The 19,863-nt window shown below is 40.1% G+C and overlaps 1 protein-coding gene across 4 annotated transcripts in view; it reads right to left on the bottom strand.

The window, feature by feature from the left end:
- ITGB6 (integrin subunit beta 6) overlaps positions 1–19,863 on the bottom strand; it is a 149,170-nt gene that overhangs the window by 39,533 nt on the left and 89,774 nt on the right. For all 4 annotated transcript variants that reach the window (XM_045853130.1, XM_045853294.1, XM_045853213.1 and 1 more), the window contains one exon: positions 163–252. In XM_045853130.1, the coding sequence (XP_045709086.1) occupies positions 163–252 (90 nt within the window). The remainder of the gene's footprint in view (positions 1–162; positions 253–19,863) is intronic.

Below are 19,863 nucleotides of genomic sequence, written 5' to 3'. Positions count from 1 at the left end.
GAACAAAATTCATATTTCGGCTGCATTAATGCAGAGATTTTTCTATGGAAAAGCACTCCCTCCACCAACAAACTAAAGTGCAGCTAACTGCCTAAAACCCACCTCAGTTTTTTGAATATCAAAGAAATACAAATAACAGAAGCCAACTGTAAAACATCATACTTCGTAAGCAGAGATGATCAGCTGCAGAATGTTTCCAGAGTCTTTCTGAAGTAGCCCTACTGTAGCTCCAGGAATGAGTTTTGCATAATTCTGTAAACAGAAAAGAATAAGTCAACCTTTGCTCACTGTAATTGAGAAATGTCAAGTGTGGGGTTCTGCCTGCTGGTTGAGAACGCCTTTATTTAACTGGCTGGGGGCAACAAGCTCATTAAGAGTAAACAGACCTTACTCTGCAACTGTAGCCATGCCTCCTGTGTGCTGCCTCGGCACTCTGGTGGGAAATGGACTGCCCAGGGTGCCGCTGGGGAAATCGAGTGTCAGTGATCGCCTTAGTCTAGGGATGTGATTTATTTCACGACAGGAGACAAGTCTCAAATAATAGTAACACGTATGTCCTTTGTCCAGAAAATCCTGGGCATACCACCAAGAACTCTCTTCCCTTTGTTTGAAACATTGCAAAAACCATGATTTGGTACACATGGGCCCCTCACCACCATCAGGTCGCTTTGTAAGTCATCTAGTTCACGGGTGTTAATTGCCAATCCCTTGACGGAGAAAAAAAGTGAATTATTGGCTGCTTGCTGTAAATTCCCCCCTTCCTAGCGGTAATGGGCGCTCTTTTGGGATGTCAGTAGGCTGCTGTGGTTCTGCACTCATCACTATTGAGTGAGTCAGATCCTAGTTCTACAGCTGCTGCATTCTCCGCCTACACCACTTCTCCTGAGATGTGGTTCCCACCTGAGTAGAGCTCACAGTATGAGTTCTTCAGTGCTCCAGATATTGAGCTTGGCCAGGGAATGAGGCATTGCAAAGAATGGAATTTTCCAGATAGCTGAAAATTACCCCTCCCTTAAGGTTCATGTTTAAAACTATTTTCAGACAGGAAGGTTTCTAAAGTATACTATATATACCTTACCTTCTTAAATAAAGACTCCAAAGCATACTTTGACTTTTTTTCTTGAAGAAATAAGAGTCACTCTTCTCATATTGACTATAGCTCTATAATCATCAAAGGCTTCTAAAATCCATGACAGATCACTCCCATGCTGAGGGGGTCCCAACTGCTATGCTTTTGTTTCTTTTAGAACAGTTTCTATGTTCTTGTTATGCTGTAAGGTACCACTTCCTACCAATTTCCTCTTTTACTATTGTACCAACATCTATTAAGTAGGCTTAATACGCTGTGTGACATCAAGAAGAGACAATCACTCTTTTTGTCAGGTGAGGTCTTCTAAGTTTCTGTGTGTTGTGAAATCAGATGGCTGAATTTATTAAAATTGTACATAGAAAATAGAAATAAGCTTTGAGTGAAGGATTTAGGGCATCTCTTTGATAAGCACAATAACCAATCTTATTCCACAGAAGATTTAAGTAGCTTAGGAAATGCACAAAACTAATTTAGAATAAATAATTATCCTTAGTGATAACTGTGATACTAAGTGAATAAATCAGGACAAGGGGGACCAAGGAGAGGAACCAATATAGCCGGGGTGATGTTAGAACAGGTCCTATGCACTTGCTAGAGGTGGTCACCTGGGTTAAGTCCAAATTCTCTACATCTCTTGTATTGAAAAAGGGGTCTTTGGTTTTAATTTATGGGTTTTGTAATGTTCCTCTTATTTCATTGTTCATGATTGGATTTCAGTTTGAATTTGATGGAAATCTGAACCCTTGAAAGTGTCAGCTCTTACTGTGCCTTGATGCTGTGTTTTATCATTGAAGAAGCTGTGGGCAGTAATCCAGGTAACGTTCTTCCCGTTACCCTGTGCCCCGTATTGCTGCCCATTGAATGTGGGCCCCACTCTGTTTCCCTGAGTCAGGTAGAACTTGTCAAATACAAGGAAGGCCCTGTTTGATCAACTTACCTTTTTGAATAAACACATGTCAAAAGGTCCATGAAGCATGAGGCTTGTGGTTAACAGCAAATACCTAATAGGAACTTGAGTTTCACTCAAGTGGAGCTGGAATGTGTATAAATTAGACTAGTTCCAGAAGAGAAAGCAGAGGGAATCTTCAGAGCTTGACAAGGAAATGTTTAGATCCTTTTGAAAAAGAATGTTAAGGCTCTTAGCTTTGCATAAAACTGCTATCCTTTGAAAAATCCTGGTACCCGGAGGCTGAGGTGTGATGGGTATTTTCCATAAGCACTAATTCAAGTGGCCTCCAGATTTTGGGTTAATTCTTGGTTAACAAAGCCAAATCCACCTCCTTCCTAAAGCATAATTATGATCCTGCATGTGGTATGACATTGGGCATTTGGCTATTAGAACAAGTGCTTTAGCACTAATTGTATTTGCTGATTGCCACTAGAGCCAGGGCAGAAAGGAGTTGGCAGCCAGCAGCAGTGCATGGTGATAACACTGACAACTGTGTAGAGGAAAACTGTTAATTAATTTCTGGATCCTTATCCCCATCCCCCAAGCATTGAAAATAACTAACTGGAAACATGGGCAATTTGGCTTCCTGATCTAACACTGTAAAAAATTATACTTTAAATCTTGTAGTGTTATGATTACTGTAAATATCATGTGTCGGATGCCTTTCTTTCATTAAATCCCTAAAGTGCTATTATAAATTGTCCTGATTAAACATGTTTAATGTTAGAAAAAGGGTGCTTTTGCATGCCTGGATGTGGTAAATTATAGCACTGTAACTATAAAAGATGATTGTTGGATATTAAAACTGGTGTACTCTGAAAACACGATGTTACATGAGATGATGAGAAATGCAGACTCCTATGCTTGGACTTGAATTTCTTGAGTTTGAATCCCCTGTTATCTGTCCAAGGCTTATGCTAATTATGGATTTTCTTCTCTCCTCCCCACCATGCCACCCAGGAGTTTCTGAGGTTGCTTTTCTCATCCATGTTTGCAAGGTTATTTTTTTTTTCTGATTGCCTTAGTCTTTTTAACTTCCTTTGTCAAACCCTATTTATTTTTCACTCTGCCCTTATCTCAAAAAATATTTCTTTTTTGTCCAAAAGTCTGCATTTGCTCCCTGGAAATCTCCGGTCAAGGCCAGATGTTAAGAAATAGGGGGTCATTGAGAGGGCAAGCATCCAAGGTTAGATGCTTAAGGAAGTGCCTGAATTCATACTCCAAGTTCCTCTCAGATGCTGTCTGCAAGTTTAGTTCCTCTCGGTGTCTGACTGCCAGAACCAGCTGTCAGGCTTGTATACCTGCTCAGCTGGAGGCAGAGAACCATGCAGACACATCTGCTCCACCAGCTACCATGGAAAGGCTGTTGGTTGGCTTTTTCTTAATTAACAACAAACAAACAAATGAACAACAAACAAACAAATAAACAAACAAACTTCAGGCTGAAGACCTTGGCAAACCCTTGGCTGCTTTTGGTGTTCCCTTGGCATTCTTGCCTATAAAAGGGATAGCTCTTGACAGTGACTTTCCTTCCTGCTTTGACTGCACTTCCTGTTGGGTTAGCTCTCATCTTCAGGTTCAGAGCCTGGCTGTGTTCTGGGATATGGTTTAGTATTAACTGTACCCTTGCCTAGCATTGTGACTGGGTTTCTGTCTTGGATAGTGACTCTGCTGGACCTCTTTGTCCTACTCTTGTGACTTTTCTGCTATCGTCTCAAAGACTCCTCACCACCTCAGACTCATTAGTCACCATTTTGTACAGACCTCACTACACATGCTCCTCATCAGAGGGCAGGAAACAGAACTGGACTTCCCATATATCTGCTAGCAACATCCTAATAAAGAATTTGTAAAACCAAATATTTAGAACAATCTACTCCTTCTCCTTAGGCTGCTTGCTTAACTCTTTCTGTGAAGCCTCACTGATATTGAGGGATTTTATGTTCAGCTCTGTTTATTTTCAATGTTATATTATTAATGAACATCAGTGCTCTGGTCTTAAACTATACTTACTAAGTGTATTTTGCAAAATACATTTACTAAAATGTTGGCTTGTCGAGACTCAGAATCTATGATACTAAATAATTTGTTTAAAAATATTCCTCTAATCTCTCAAAGTACTTCTTTTTTTGTCATCATGTTGTACTTCTTTACTTAGTGGCTCCTGTTTGTGCATTCTTGTTCTCTCTCACTATTTTAAAAGTAGTATATAACACATGCACAGTGTTATAAGTAATAAGTATACAGTCCAATGAATACTTAAAAAGAAAACAAGCACATTTAACTCACCAAGATTAAGAAATAGCACATAATTAGTGCCCTGGAACCCTCCCTTCCTTCCAGGGTCCTTGCCTCCCCATCATTATCACTTCCCAAAAACCCTAACCACTGTTTTGACATTTATCACTATAGAAGTGTGGGGGGGTGTATCTTTGTTGCCTGAAGGCAAACAAAAAATGGGTTAAGTAGGACACCAAAAATACTACCTATAAAGGAAAAGACTGATAAATAGGACATAAAATCAAGAATTCCTATTCTGAAAAGATGCCTTTAAGAGAGTGAAAAAAAAGAGCCACTAAGTGGTAGAGAATACCTATAATACTTGCATTTAATTTGGTACCAGGATAAACAACTTCTGTGAGGGCCCAGAGACATATGAAAGGATGCTCAGCATCACTAGCCATCAGAGAGATGCAAGTTAAAACTACAGTGAGATACCACTTCACACTGGTCAGAATGGCCATTATAAACAAATCAACAAACAACAAGTGTTGGAGAGGATGTGGAGAAAAGGGAACCCTAGTGCACTGTTGGTGGGACTGCAGACTGGTACAGCCACTACAAAAAACAGTATGGAATTTCCTTAGAAAACTAAAAGTGGAACTGCTTTTTGACCCAGCAATTCCACTGTTGGGTTTATAGCCTAAGAACCCTGAAACACCAATTCAAAAGAACCTATGCACCCCAGTGTTCATAGCAGCGCAATTTACAATAGCCAAATGCTGGAAGAAACCTAAGTGCCCATCAGTAAATGAATGGATCAAAAAACCATGGTACATTTACACAATGGAATACTACGTACCACGTACACAGCAGAAAGAAAGAAGGAGCTCCTACCCTTTGCAACAGCATGGATGGAACAGAGTGCATTTATGCTAAGCGAAGTAAGCCAGGCAGTGAAAGACAAATACCATATGATCTCACCTTTAAGTGGAACCTAATCAACAAAACAAACAAGTAAGCAAAATATAACCAGAGACATTGAAATAAAGAACAAACTGACAGTAACCAGAGGGAATGGGGGAGGGAGATAATGGGGGAAAGAGGGAAAGGGTCATCAAGGAACATGTATAAAGGACGCATGGACAAAGCCAAAGGGGGGTGGGACTGAGGGTGGGAGGTACAGGTCTGTGGAGAGGGGAAAGTGGTGATGGACAAATGGAGACAACCATTCAAACAACAATAAAAATGGATTTAAAAAGAAAACAACTTCTACATATCAACAAGGAAAAGCCATCTTGATAAAAGTAGACATGCAAGTGGCAAAAGACTATGTGAAAATAAGGCCTGACAGCTAGGAAAATTCCTGGCAAATGGAATAGAGAAACTGAGACATGTGGCTGGAGCAATTTGCAGCCACATACAAAATGTCACCTCTGTAAAGATAACATCTATGCCTCAGTTGTATTTCAGCTCCAGGCCCAGAAAAGCAGAAAACCAGGTTGGGAAGCCAGAACCAGCTGCAGTGACTGAACTGCCTTGTCACTGACCAATCAGTGGAGACCATGACCCTGAAAGAGAACACCTGAAAACTGATATTCTGCTCAAACCTTCCCCTGAGACCAGCCCAAAGATTCCCACCTGCAAGAGAGATAAAAGCCTCAAGACAAAGGACCCAGTGCTCACACTCTCCCTCTGGGGAGCAGCCTCTGCCATTCCTTTTCCCTTCTGCTTCCCCCACTTCTTTCTTCACAGGCATGCATCTCCTAGACTCTGCCCTAAACTCTAACACAATGGGCAGCTGTCAGCTTGTCCCAGGATAATTCCCTGAACCTGTCTCCAAAGCCCCCTTTTCTCTGACTTCCCAGTGAGCTAAGGTAGCCCCACCCAAGCTCTCCCTTTGCTTCTTTTATGCTAAGCCCTTCCTTGTTTCACTGTCCCCAGCTTTAATAAATGTATCCTCATAGTCATCTGACTCATGTTGTGAAATCTTTCCTACATGAAGTCAAGAACCCACACACTACAACTGGCCCTAGGCAGCCCTCCCAGGGCCAGGTCCCTGTCTGGTAAGACCAGAACCAAGTCCTCATGAGCAGGTGCCACAGTTACTAATTTAGAGGTCCTTACAACAGGATGCAGAGGTCCTCACACGCCTCCTAACACCCCCGAGCATCTCCTGCCTTTGGACACATCCTCAGAAACCTAAGCTCCCAGAAGATATGTTGTCATGGGGACTCAGGCCCAGCCTTGGGGAAGTAGGAGGAATGCCCAGAAAAGGGACCACATTGTTCTTTATCTCCTCGGTTCCGTATAGCTTGCTGCTCTGGTGCAGTGAGCCCACGCTACCAGTGAGGCCAAAGGTGCCCAGAACTCTCCTCTTACCATCAGCTGGGAAAGAATAACTTGCAATTAGCAGCATCATCTCTTTCATTCTTCAAAGAAGAATATTATATAGTTATCATTATATCCTTGTTTTACTGCCAAGATACTGAGGCCCAGAGAATTTTGTTAACTTGCTCGTGGTCATCCAGCCAGGAAGTAGCAGAGCTGGACCCACCTGTCAGGCCCTAGAGCCAAATCTCTTAACCAGGCCACTGGTGGGAGATGCTTAATATGGGCAACAGGTGTCATGGTCTGGTGATGTCATAGGTGAGCCTGAGAGAGGTTAACAAGTAAGCCTAAGTTAACTGGATGTATTTGTTTCTGACAGCTGCTGCAACTAAGTACCACAAACTGGGAGGTTTAAAACAACAGAAATGATTATCTCATAGTTCTGCAGCCCAGAAGTCTGAGATTCAGGTGTTTTTACATCTGAAACCTGAAGAGAGAATCTGCCCTTGCTTCTTCCTAACTTCTTGGCTTGACTACACATCACTCTCATCTCTGCCTCCATAGTCACAGGGTGTTCTTCCCCCTGTCTCTGTCTCTGTGCCTCTTCTCTTCTAAGTGTACCAGTCATATTGGAGTAAGGGCCTGTCCTTAACATGACCTCATCTTAACTAATTACATCCAAAAGGCCCTATTTCCAAGTAAGGTCACATTCTGAGGTGCTAGGTGTTAAGAATGTAACATATCTTTTGGGGTGGCCACATTCAACCCCTAACATTCTGCTTGAGTTCTTTTGACATTTTAACCTGTAAACCCTTAGTGTGAGCTGGAGAAGTGAGTACCTTGCACCATCTCAGAGCTAATAAGCGGCAGAAACAGTGCTCACCCTGCTCCACCAGGCCCTACCAGAACCTGGTGCAAATGCCAACAGCCGTCAAGGGTGAGTCTCATTAAAAGCCACAATAATAATGCCTTGCATTTATAAGTAGGGGCTTAGAGATTATAGAATACCTTCATACCCAAAGCAAAAAGAAAGGAAGAAAAAATGTGGCCATAATCACTTTAAAAATGAAAGACTACCTTTTGAAAGAAATGTGGGAAATAATGAAACCATAAAGGTAAAAAAAATTTTTTCCTGGGGGAGTGTATTGTGCTGCTTATCTGGTCAAAGGAAAATAGCTCTCTTTGCTAGTGAAACCTTGCTTTTGTCAAGTAGTATGCTTCTTCCAGAGCTAGGGGCGGACTGGGCTGGGTTTGCTGAAATAAGTCCTTCTTCTGAAGGCAATCAGAAGGCTTTCTTCCCGTGAGGTCTTTCATTCTTGTGAGGTTTTATTCGGTTGGTTCTCACGTTCATGTTGGTAAATGGGGGGCTCCCAGTATTATGCAAAAGTTTACCCCCAGGCTTGGCTGTGTTACTAGGACACTCAAGATTCCAAAAAGAATATGTAAGTGTTTCTGGCATGAGGTAGTGGGAATGTCTGTCTCTAGGTTGCCTGATATTTGCTTTGCCTTCAGGCTTTCAATTGTCAGCATTCCGCAGTCAGGCAGGCAATGATGGGAGTGTGCTAATTAGATCAGGTGCTTGATCTTGAAGTCTGCACCGGCAATGACTAGTAGTCGGCTTCAGCTTTGGAACTTTTGAGCACTACCCGTTTTTTCTCCCAGTCTGCCAGGGAATGTAATTATCTTGTCAGCCAAGAAGCTGTAGTACAGAGCTGAACGAGCGCTCAAGCACTCGGCAGCAGTAACAGAGTGATAAGAAAAGACAAATGGACCCACCGCGTGTGACTGTTCTGAGACAAACAAGTGCAGAAAGGCATTGGAGAACAGAGACGTAGAGAACAAAGAGGCTACATGGAATATTTGTTACTGAGGATTTCACAGATCATCTCTTAATAAGATTACTTGGCCTTTTGAGAGGAATTGCAGACCTTTGTTGGTGAAGGCAAATCCCAAACCTTTAGGGAGCTCTTTTAAAATGGAAGCCATGTTGAGTTCATTAGCATGCTTTTTTACTTTGCTGACCAAATGGCAGGTAATAAAACTTTGAAAGATGACTACTAGGAACATAAAGAAGGGGAGCAGAAAAGAGAAAACAGGTGTATGTACAAGGACTGCTAATGAGGTACTGGCCCTCCTACTTCAAGTGTGGTGGGTGGACTAGCAGCATCAGCATCAGCAGGGGGCTTGTGAGAAATGCAGAATCTCAGGCCCTAGTCCAGACCTGGATCAGTCTGCATTTTAACAAGCTTTACAGGTGACTGCATACACCAGGGGACATTTTGAAAAACTTGATGCCTGAGTCTCACACCCAGAGATGCCAATTTAATTGAATCAGGGTGTGGCCTGGCCACTGGGTTTTTTAGAAAGCTTCACAGGCATTTCTAAAGAGCACCAAAGTTTAAGAATTGCTGGTATAGTATGGTCTCTCCAGGAAGGGCCAAGGCAATTTGAAAAATAAAGGTGTTATATATTTTAAACCTGTATATCCATAATTCAGAATGTGTTCTCAATTATATACAATATTTTGTTGACACCTAAGACATCTATTTTCTATTCACCAATAAAAGTGGTGGTTTTGAATGTCTGTTGCCCACAGAATAGCACCATACTTACTACCCTTGGTCTTCAAGACTGATGGTCTGGTTTTAGCCCACCACTCCCACTTCCTCTTGTCTTACCCTAGCTCACATCAACTGACTAACCTTTTTTCAGTTTTTCAAACACACTAAACATTGAGTCCTTTACTGCTTCAGGGCCTTTGCATATACCTTCTCCTCCTGAAAACTCCTCAGCCTTCAGGTTGCAGCTTCATAATTGTAAGAGTAATATGGTTGCCTTCTCTGACTCTATCTTAATTCTAGCCTGAATTTTTTTCATGGCTGCCAGGCTAACAGGTCCTGATACAGATTTGCTAGATAACTAGAGGAATTCTGCTTGAGGCTTAAGTTTTTGGAAGAACAGCCCCTTGCCAAAAGGTGCCCTTTCTAAAGAATTAGGGAAATATGTACAAAATAATGACTGTTTATCAAAGACTTACAGGAGCCTTCAGACTGAACTTTAAGGTGAACTATAAAGGTCCTTGCATTAGGATAAGGAGAAATTAGTTATAGGACAAAATAAACTAAATATAATTGTGGCTTTTATAAATTTTTTGTTGAAAAATACTACTAATTTTTAATCAGTTGTTTTTCAGATGTAAGAAAATGTTCTGTTTCTTAAAGCAATTTGGTAAAGTATACTTTCATAATCAATACTAAGTATTGAGGCATTTATATTTTTCTCCCTACATAATCCCTCTGGAATTTGAAGCTATTAACAAGTGAGTATTATTCTTTCCATAGCAATATGTTTGTTTGCATAAGTCCAATAGAAATCTCATTTCTTTATAACAGGACGCATGAAGTCAATTGCCAAAGGTGATTTTATCAACAAAGTCTTTTTCTGTTATGTCATGATCACAGAAGTCTTGCCTCAACTCTGCATGTCATAGGAAAGCTGTAAGGAATTAAGATTGACTTTGGAGCCAATAAAAGCTGCTTGGAGAAATGGCCTGGTACCTTGCTTGGTCATGTGGTTCATGAAAGTCTTTCCAGGTAAGGAGCAAAGGTTACTTTCTTGAAAGATGGCATGGTAAGAACCTCAAGATATTTTGGGGACCTCCAGAACTTGAAAAACTCACCCAAACTGCAGATACTGTAGACAAAGCCTGATGGCAGCTGTGTGACTTGACTTCCTAGTCCTGAGGGGCTAATTAAAACTCAAGCTAGGAATTCCTTATAACATTCCAGTAAAGTAAGTTTAAGAAAGCCTATATGATCAATTGCTATTCCTGTTGTGCTTATAAAAATAACCAGGCCAAACTGAAACTGGACTTAATATAGTAAATGAATTGGTCTTGATTTGGCTCTTTGATAAAAATGAGGGTGATTTTAGGGGAAAATTATGTTTCAATAAAATCTATTATACATAATTATGGAAAGTACACTCTAATTCAATGAATTGTCTGTAAAACTTTATTTCTCACCTAAAAATTAGACTGGATCCTGAATTTCTCCAGTTTTCTTTCAAACTAGTGTTTCATTTTTCCTTCATCCTTTGGTTTTGATTTATTGAGAAATACTGATGCAGTATCAACCATACAGAATTTACCTGAGTACCTGATGATATCACCAGGGACATTTACACTACAAATAAAAAGAAGACATATCAGATTGTCACTGCTTAATTTCATTTCATCAAAAGCCTACATTTGGATTTCTTCTCATCTGATACTCTTGCAGACTCAGAAATTGGTTTATGGTTTGCTGTATTCATTAACCTTTGTGTTCTTTCTATTTTCATAGAATGTATACTATGACCTTGTTTACTTGGTTTATTTGTCAAATTCTTGGGGATTGTCTGGTTGGATTCTGTAGAGGCAACACCTTCCTCAGTGGATGGGGATGCTAGCTGCTAAGAACAACTGCTCAGACTGTTGGGTCTGTACAGAGTTCCTGACCACAGCCTCTGCCAACCTGTTATGCTGGATCCACCCTATGAGCCAGACATGCTGGGACTGGCTGCAAATGTTGAACATTTCTGACCCCCTCTTCAAGCAGACGCTTGAGAAGGTGTTTTACCTCATGAGAGAGAAGGTTAACTACACCAAGCCATAGCTCACATATGCAGTTTGGGATGGTGTGGGGTGGCTGTCAGCATTATAGGTAGAAGTGTGATAGCCCATACCCATATGTATTGAATGCAGAAATGAGACTGAAAATGCAACTGCAACTCATGGGGTGGATGCCACCAACCCTTCACAAGAATATTATGGTACTGACTGCTACAGACTGTTGGTAGCATTCCTTCCTCTTGGGTCTCTTTGGCTTCTGCATTGCACTTTTAGTCTTAGGGTGTAGACTTTATCTGTGGTATGTGGATGCAATGTGCCAGCATGCTTACCACACAGGTCCCCTATCAGAAGAATTAACATGAAGAATATGGGGTAGAAGAGGAATGTTGGGGTGGAGTGTGGGGTCAATAGACATGGCCCTTCCTCCTCCTGTGACTGAGGGCTGATCAGGAGGCCCCTGACCAGAAGGAATATGCATTGTTTTGGAAATGGACTATAATTCTCTTCTGATCCACTTTTGGGAGTGGCTTCCTGTCCTGTGACTGCTTCTTGACCTTTTTCTTCTGCACATACACACTGATATAATGTAGCTCTGGACTGCAGGTAGGTTTGTGCAACCCGAACCCATGCTGCCTTTGTCTGGGACCCCTTATAATGGGCCTCAGACTGGAGGGGGTGTGGTCTCTCTTTCACTGACCTGCTGCCATCAGTGCACTCTCCTGTTATGTGAGTAATGGCTTGTCCACATCCGCTAGCCCTCCGGGTGGTGTTTTTACAGGATATTGCAAACAATTAAGCAACTCCCTAGTTTGGAGCTTCTACATTACACACACAAACCCTGAATGGCAACATAATCATTTCTTGAAAGGAGTCTTCCCTGAAGATCCTATTGAAGTAAGATCTCCGTCTCTCCCCTTTCATTATTCTCCATTCCTACCCACTATTTTTTATAGTTTTCAGTAAATTTTCCAAGTTTTTAGTGTAAGTATGTCTCAAGTGTGCCCAAATTGTTCAAGCTCAACAATATTTTCTTTTTCTAAAACTTTCTCTTTACTTTTTGAACATTGAATATACAGGGACAACAGAATATTGAGCAATTAAGTAATTAATGAATTAATACTAGCCCCTTTGTAGCATATTTCAGGCTCTTTCAGATGATTAGGCACAAAATTAAAATATATAATACTCCCAAACTCTTCTTATGTCCAGGGGGCTATCGGTTTTACTTGTATGTCATGCCTTGATGCCATAGGCAACTGTTTAATAGGTTCTGCCATATGGAGAATGCTTGTTTGCAGTTAGACTTCTGCAGGGCAATCTCAGCCAGAGTGAGCTTCCTTTAAGCATAGCTGTAATTTGGGGTGGCCAGAGTGGCCAATTGCAACCTCAGGAAAGGCTTCAGGGAGCACATGAGTAACAATTAAATAGGAATGTCTGCATCCTGTGGGGCTCTGAGATAGCATAAAGAAGGGAAACTACACAGCTTTGAGCCCTTTGCAGTACAGAGAGGAGCCTTTGGAGAAACTGAGTTTATTCACAGGTGTTGGAGTCCTCACAAAGGGGGATATGAAAACATATACCAAAAATAATCTTTTGGTCCTGTTAAAGTTGTCACATAAAGGTGTAAAAAGTAATCAAGTATCATGGGAACATGTAAAAAAGTAACCTGGTAAGTAAAAATGTAGTAATTGTGATGTTCTAGAGCTGCTGGTAGGAGGAGAGCAAGTTTGCTTTTATTTTAAAGCAGCCACCCTGTAAGTACAGCAAACACAATTCTGAATTTGGTGGAATGACCTTGATTTCATTCAAAGTTATTCTTGTCAATAAAAGTGATTGTTTGACATGTAGTTAAATGCAATTTTTATGCCTTTGTAAGAATGTAAATATATAAACTCATTCAAAAAATGTGAAAATACTTAATATGTACAGTATGATGCCAATTATGTTAAAATATGTAAATGCATGCAAAGAGAAATGAGAAGACTTATTCTAAAATGTCAGGAATGGTTAGCTATGTCTGAGTGGTGAGTTTTGAGTGATCTTTATTTTCCTCTTTGTGCTTTTCTGTACCCCTACTCTTTTCTTTCCCTCAAATAATGTGTTAGTTTTACTATCAGAAAAAGTAACTTAAAGTGTGTGGTGAGTTTTTGGGGGGTGTCACAATCTCACCTTGTCAGTAGGAAAGTAACTGATACAACCACTTAGGAGAGCCACTTGGACACACCCAGGAGACTTGAGGATGCTATTCCCTGTGACCTGGGGACTTCACGTCTACAAATGGATCCTGAGTAGAGAACAAGTGTGCAAGGATGTGCACGGCTGCACATTTGTGATGTTGCACAGTGGAAGAGGTCGGATGCCCTCGGATGCAGAATGAACATATTGCAGCAAATATACTTAATGGGACATGCACAGCCATGGAAAGAATAAATGGGAGCTACTCGTCTCTCCATGGATAAGCCTCAAAAACATAACACTGAGAACAACAATGTGCATGTACTTACTGTCACTTAAACATGGTTAAAATGGTCAATTTTGTTTGTATATTTTACCATAATTAAAAAAAAATAATATCAAACTATAGAGATAATATGAAATTAAACTTGTAAGAGTAAAGGCAGAAAACTGTATTTGAACAACAATTAAAATAAAAATAATTTTTACAAAGGAAAAAAAGAAATTAAACTTGTAAGCCAAAATGATGTAATTATTTATGGATATACATATAATTTGGTAGTACAAAAAACAAACATGGGAATAGTAAACACTTGAGTTTAGGAACATGGAACTTATTTCTATGGAAAGAAAAAGGGGGTGGAGTCAGACAGAGCTGGACACGTTATACAGCAGAGAAATGCATCTGAAACATTTTATTTATTTAAAAACCCTGAAGCAAATATGGAAGCAAAATGTTAAGATTTGAGAAATCTGGGTAGTAGACATATGGATGTATATTGTATTACTCTATTTTTCTCTGTGCTTGAATTGTATCATAATGAACCTACAGCCTTTGTCAGGGCATGTGTCTCCTTTCCCCCTTTGGTTGGAACTGTAGATAGTGATTACCATAGACAGGAGCTGTTTTAGATGGTTGGCCAATGGCATCATGCTTCCTAGCCTGTTCTTACAAACCAGAGCTTAAATAATCCACAAGGCAGAATCCAAATGATTCTCTTTTTTCCACACATTAAAAAAATTCTGTATTCGTCTAAATTAACAGCAACATCAGAGGACCCTAGTGTTTCCTGGCCTTGAAGGACTCCACCATCTAAAAGAATTTCACCTTTCTCTTCACCTGTCAGACAGCTCTGCTCTACCCTTAGGCCCTGGGCTTTCACTGCTCAGTGACTTTCGAAGTCAGTTACTTTACTTAAAAGGTTACTTTATTTAAAAGATTACTTTATGTAAAAGTCTAGTGGCTGTAAACTACCATGTTCTTTCACTACAGCAGTTCAGGTTCAAATGCTTCTTAAGCTCAGTGGTTGAACCTGTGATCTCAAACTGCCTAGGTTCAAATTCTGGCTCTCCCATGTAACTTGCTTTGTTATTTTGGGTTCTACAGCCACCAAATGGAGATTAAGTGATAAAATGAGTCCAAATACCCCCCAGGCTGCCACATAATGAACCCTCAGCAAACCTTCCCTATTACTCTTATAATCATAGTTGCATATTATCTCTGGCCCTCAGTTTCCACCACTGCAAAGTGAAGGAGTGCTTAGTGCAACACTGTGGGACTATTAGCATCAAAGGTAGTTTATGATTGCCACTTAATTTGCTGCCCTGTTTAACAAATAGAAAATAGTAAAAATAGAGATAGATATGAAAACTCTAGCCCCTTGGCAAAATTCTGCCTTTGGGTCTTTTCAGAATGCAACTTCTAAAATGCCCTTATCCTGTTTATTGGTCTACGAGTTTGTTAATGTTTTATGAGACTTACTGGGGGAGGCACTGTGTCTTATGCTTCTCTATAGTCAGAAACCCCAGTTCTTGGGAGGAGAGCATGGAATGTTTGCTGAATGGATGAATAAATAAATGGATGCAATCAATAGTGCCTTGGTTCCAATCATATTATAAATCTTGAAATACGGAGGTCTTGTATTGCTGAAATTCCATGTTGTATTTATACATGGGTTGGCTGAATAGGGCATCACTCAGTATTGTTTTCTGTGTTTTCTGCCTGAATTATGAGCCTGCACATTCTTTAGAAGAAAAGTACTACATGGAATCTAAGGGGTAGCTACCAATGAATTTCATGATTGCAATTTATTAATAAGACTGGAAAAAGTTTCTAAGAACTTTGCCTTGGTAATCTGAAGACGTGAGTCTTATGTCCAAATCATCCCTCCCTGAGAGAGGTTTTTATTAATAAGGGAAAGTGTAGGCAGCTGGCTTGCCTCAGTCTTTGTTCCCAGATACCTCAATTAAAAAGAGATCAAAATCCTTCTTCATTATACCTGAATTAAGAGCAATTTATTAACTCCATGGATATTTCTCATAATCCACAAATTTTCTTTATATTCTTAGATGGTTTTATTTTTTCTAAAAGCATAAATTTGGAATAGTCCATTATAGGATGGAGTTGATAGGATAAAACATAGTAACTCTCTACACCATGCCCTAAAATGAACTGCATCAGAGCTAACTCCATGCTGTCTGTGCGCAGATCACTGGAATTCGTGGTGATGTTCCTCTCTAGACCGAGTCACTGACCACTGAAGCTGGAAGCCATTCTGTGTGCGTATGGGGGTGGGGTAAAAACTGGGGCCAGAGATGAAGGGATTTTCATCCGATCAAAACTGTTTTGATCTTTTCCAACAGTGAACATTATAAAACAAAATAATAACAAAACAGCTAACAAATAGCAAAAGGACTCAATTTTTGTTTTATCTTCCTCCCTAATTTCTCTGCCTCCTTTCAACTCTCTTGCTGCAGTGAAAAGCTCAAAAGATGAGCAAAAAAAAAAAAAAGGAAAGAAGGGGTGAAATAAAAACTGGGTTATTGATTCCTGAAAAATTGAAATTCGTATATAGTCGATACTTTTCACAAGCTACAACAGAGCATCAGGCTCAGAATATATTGTGGCTACTCTCTATGCTTGTTTTTAGATATAATGACTATCGAGAGGGTAGTTGCTCAAGGGTTTTCCTTTCAAGGACTAGTAAGGAGACTCTGGAGCTTTTCCAACCAGTTGGTCCTAAGGTTGATGGCAGAGCATTTGTTTCCTCTCCAGTGCCACCTGTGTCAAAGTGGAAGGGAAGGGAGGGCCTGGGACAGCCAGGGCTGCAGGGGTGGTAGTAGCATTGGGTCAGGCACCCCCACCTGTTCTTGCACATGGGATCCCTCAACCTTGACAGGTATTTATCACCCAAAACTCCAAGTCCCTATTTAGAAATTTTCACTCAATTTGAGAAAGATGAAGTACTTACATTATAATTTTTAAAGAACTCATTCAACAAATACTTACTGTGCATATACTGTATATGGAGAATTGGCCTAAACAGAAAGATGAGCAAGACTCACCATTTTCCTCAAAGAGTGATAATTGAGGGCTTTTTACCTCCACAGAGAGGGGTCCTGCCTGTGGTGACATAAAAACCTGCATGGGTCCCTTGTCCCCATGCTTTAGACACATGACTCTGTCCTAATAATCATAGGGACATCAATTGGTGGTCATAGATGTTAGTGACTAAATAGGATGTGTCTATTACCAATATATCTCATTTACTTTCTAAATGCTGTGTGTCAACAGTATACCATGAATACCAGGTCATATAATAATTATTGTTATTAACTTCACAAAACTCATTTTTCCAGGCAGTTGTAGACATTTTGAAATATATAGGATATTTTAAAACCTTGCAAATAATCCCAGGTGATTAATAATATGATTTGACAATGTAGCAAAGAACAATGATTTAAGTGCTTTTTGTCTCAGTATCTCACTAAGAAGGAAAGACCAGTCAAATCAGATACTTGGGGTGTAGTGGCCTGATACTATCTTAATGTAAATTAACAATAAACATTTGAAAACAACAGAAGAGATTGAAAATATTTTCTAAACTTGGATAATTGAATCCTGAATGAAAATGGTATTTAGATGGTATAAATATACTATCTACTGCTCGAGGTATTATCTATCATTATCTTTTGAACCCTGTAATTGAACAAACAGGAAACTATTCATAATAATAAGTTTGTTCAAAATCATGTGTTTGCTGGAGTCTGGGTGCACACTCTAGTCAGATTGAACTGAAGGCAAAACTGCTTATGTCATCCTTTTGATTGTTTACTCATCTCTTGTTACCACAAAGTACAGCAACACCACACACCTGGGCAGTCCAAAGCATCTTACCAAAATCACTGAAAAAAACAGTCATTTCCCCTGCATTCTGTGAATGGGAGGCATAAATCTCATTTGCTTTGCAAGAGGAGGTGCCATTGAACCTGATCCATCCCCTGCCTGGGGAATATGCACCTAACTACACTTAGCACAGAACTGGCGCAAACCATTTGCCCTCTGGAATTTCTATTACAGTCAACCACTTAGTTGCTTTATTAATCCTAATGCTGGTTTTATTTTTCAGTGATTCTTTGGTAGTTATGTTCTTCTATCCCGACATTAGGTTGCACAGAGTTCCTGTGCACACAGGGATCCTTCTAAAAGGTTTAAGTGGAAAAGCAACACAAGCCATTATTGGTCTATTTTCAGTTTTCCTTATCAATAAGGCAAGAGATCAGCATTTTCATGCTGTGTGAAGCCTTCAGGGAAGTGCAATGTCGCTGTCATTATCTTTAGACCTGGCTGTGCCTGCCTCCACAAATGCAAATGGAATGGAGAGTCCAACAAAATAAAAATAAAACAATGAAAGAAGGGCAGTCATAGAGTGGGCTGCTGACCTGGTCCCGATCTGAGGGACCTGCAAACGGCCCTTTGAATTTATCAGAGCCTGGATACTGAAGACCACAGACCATGACAGAACATAAGTTTGCCTTGTAATGAGATTAGCAAGCAGGCCAAATAAATGTCCTGCTGTTATTTCAGAGGCAGGCTGTAATCTGTGTTTTCCATGGAAATGATCATTTTCTTTGCAAAATGGGAACTGTGGATGCAACAAGCTTAAATCCGACAGGGTCTGTTTCACCATGTAGTTATTTTTCACCTTCCTCTGTCTTTTTAATAGCAGTTTTGAGGAGGTGTATAAATGAGTTGTGAGTCTCAAAGACTATTACCAATGTGAGTTATAGTTGTCCATGCTCACAATCATCAGTCGTGTTTCTCTGACTCTCCTTTTAAGAAAAGTTCTATGTAACCCCTCCTCCCACTTCTAAACCAGGAGCCTTGGTGAGGAGGTGTTGAGACCCCCAGAGTCCTCTCAAGCTAGCCTTAAGGATCAAAGGCAGAATAGACTCACTATTGTATTTGCGGTATATTGCAGCTCTACTACTTAAAACCACTGGAAACAAGTATCACATACTAAAGAGCCTTAAGAAAATGCCCAGATCAGGTGAACCCACATGGTCTTGGAGTAGAACAAAGGGTTCGAGCATGCAGCTTTATTTCAAGGGACTTCCTTGGTTTTCAGCAGACGGCAATCTCACCTGGAATACAATACCCTCCTCTCATTAAAAATGCAAGATAGGATCTTCTCCTGAATCCTTTCTACAGAACCTGATGCAAGTTCATGGGCGGCACCGACCTTAGCAGTGAGTGGCATTTAATCAAAGCCTCTGTGAAATAATGTCAGAGTTTCCTGAGCCCTGTAAATTCACCAAGCTTGTTAAGAGGTCCTTTCAAAAGGAATGGGAGATCAGACTGAATTTAGACGTATTTGAAGTTTTGGGGTGGAAGTCAAAGACTTTAATATACACCTATTTTCTCTACATTTTCTAGGGCCCAGGCTAGAGACTCCTAACTTCTCTGTGACATTGCCCATTAGGAATAGACCATTTGCTAGCTACTCATTTCATGACGTTTTGACATATTGTTTTTCTTAGGCTCAAAAGAAACCACAGAAATCTTTTGTGTATGCACAGGTATCTTACAGTTTAGGCATTGGTTATCAGACATTATTTCATCTAATGAAACCGTTCTCTTTCTGCAGTTGGTGCTTCCATCCCAAAACTTGAACTGCAAACCCAGCTGCTTTAAGGGGAAAATTATTTTTTGGCCCAATTTAACAAGTTTTTCTTTCAGCTTTTCATTTCTCAATAGCTGCTTGAATTGTGCCTCTATGTATGTATTCTTTATGTATCTAATTTGCGAATGTCTGGGAATTTAAAGTCAATTCTCCCCCCATCCTCATAATTTTCTCTGCTTTCTGTTGACTCCTTCCTCATCAGATGAAGTAATTCAAGGAAAGATGGACTACATTTCCATTAGGCAGGTGGTCCTATGTTTATTGGTAGTCTTTTTCAACTCACCTTTTCAATTCCATAACTCCTTCTTCCTGGTCCCACCATATCTGTCCCCCATTCTTCTCTGCACCTCCATGTTTATAATGTAAATTGTAAACAGTAACTGAGTCCACTTTGCCAAATATCCAGTATATTTGGCACGTGTTAATGATTTTCTCATGGTTTTCTCAAGCGTTAAACTCACAGAGTTAATGTTCAAGTTTCATGTTGAATAATCTCCCTAAAGGAATTTCCTGAATGATGTTT

Source organism: Phyllostomus hastatus, unplaced genomic scaffold (genome assembly GCF_019186645.2).
Source record: "Phyllostomus hastatus isolate PE091 unplaced genomic scaffold, TTU_PhHast_1.1 phas_contig_1, whole genome shotgun sequence".
Taxonomy (NCBI): Eukaryota; Metazoa; Chordata; class Mammalia; order Chiroptera; family Phyllostomidae; genus Phyllostomus; species Phyllostomus hastatus.
Note: the sequence above shows the minus strand (reverse complement) of the source record. Positions and strands in the feature narration are given on the sequence as shown.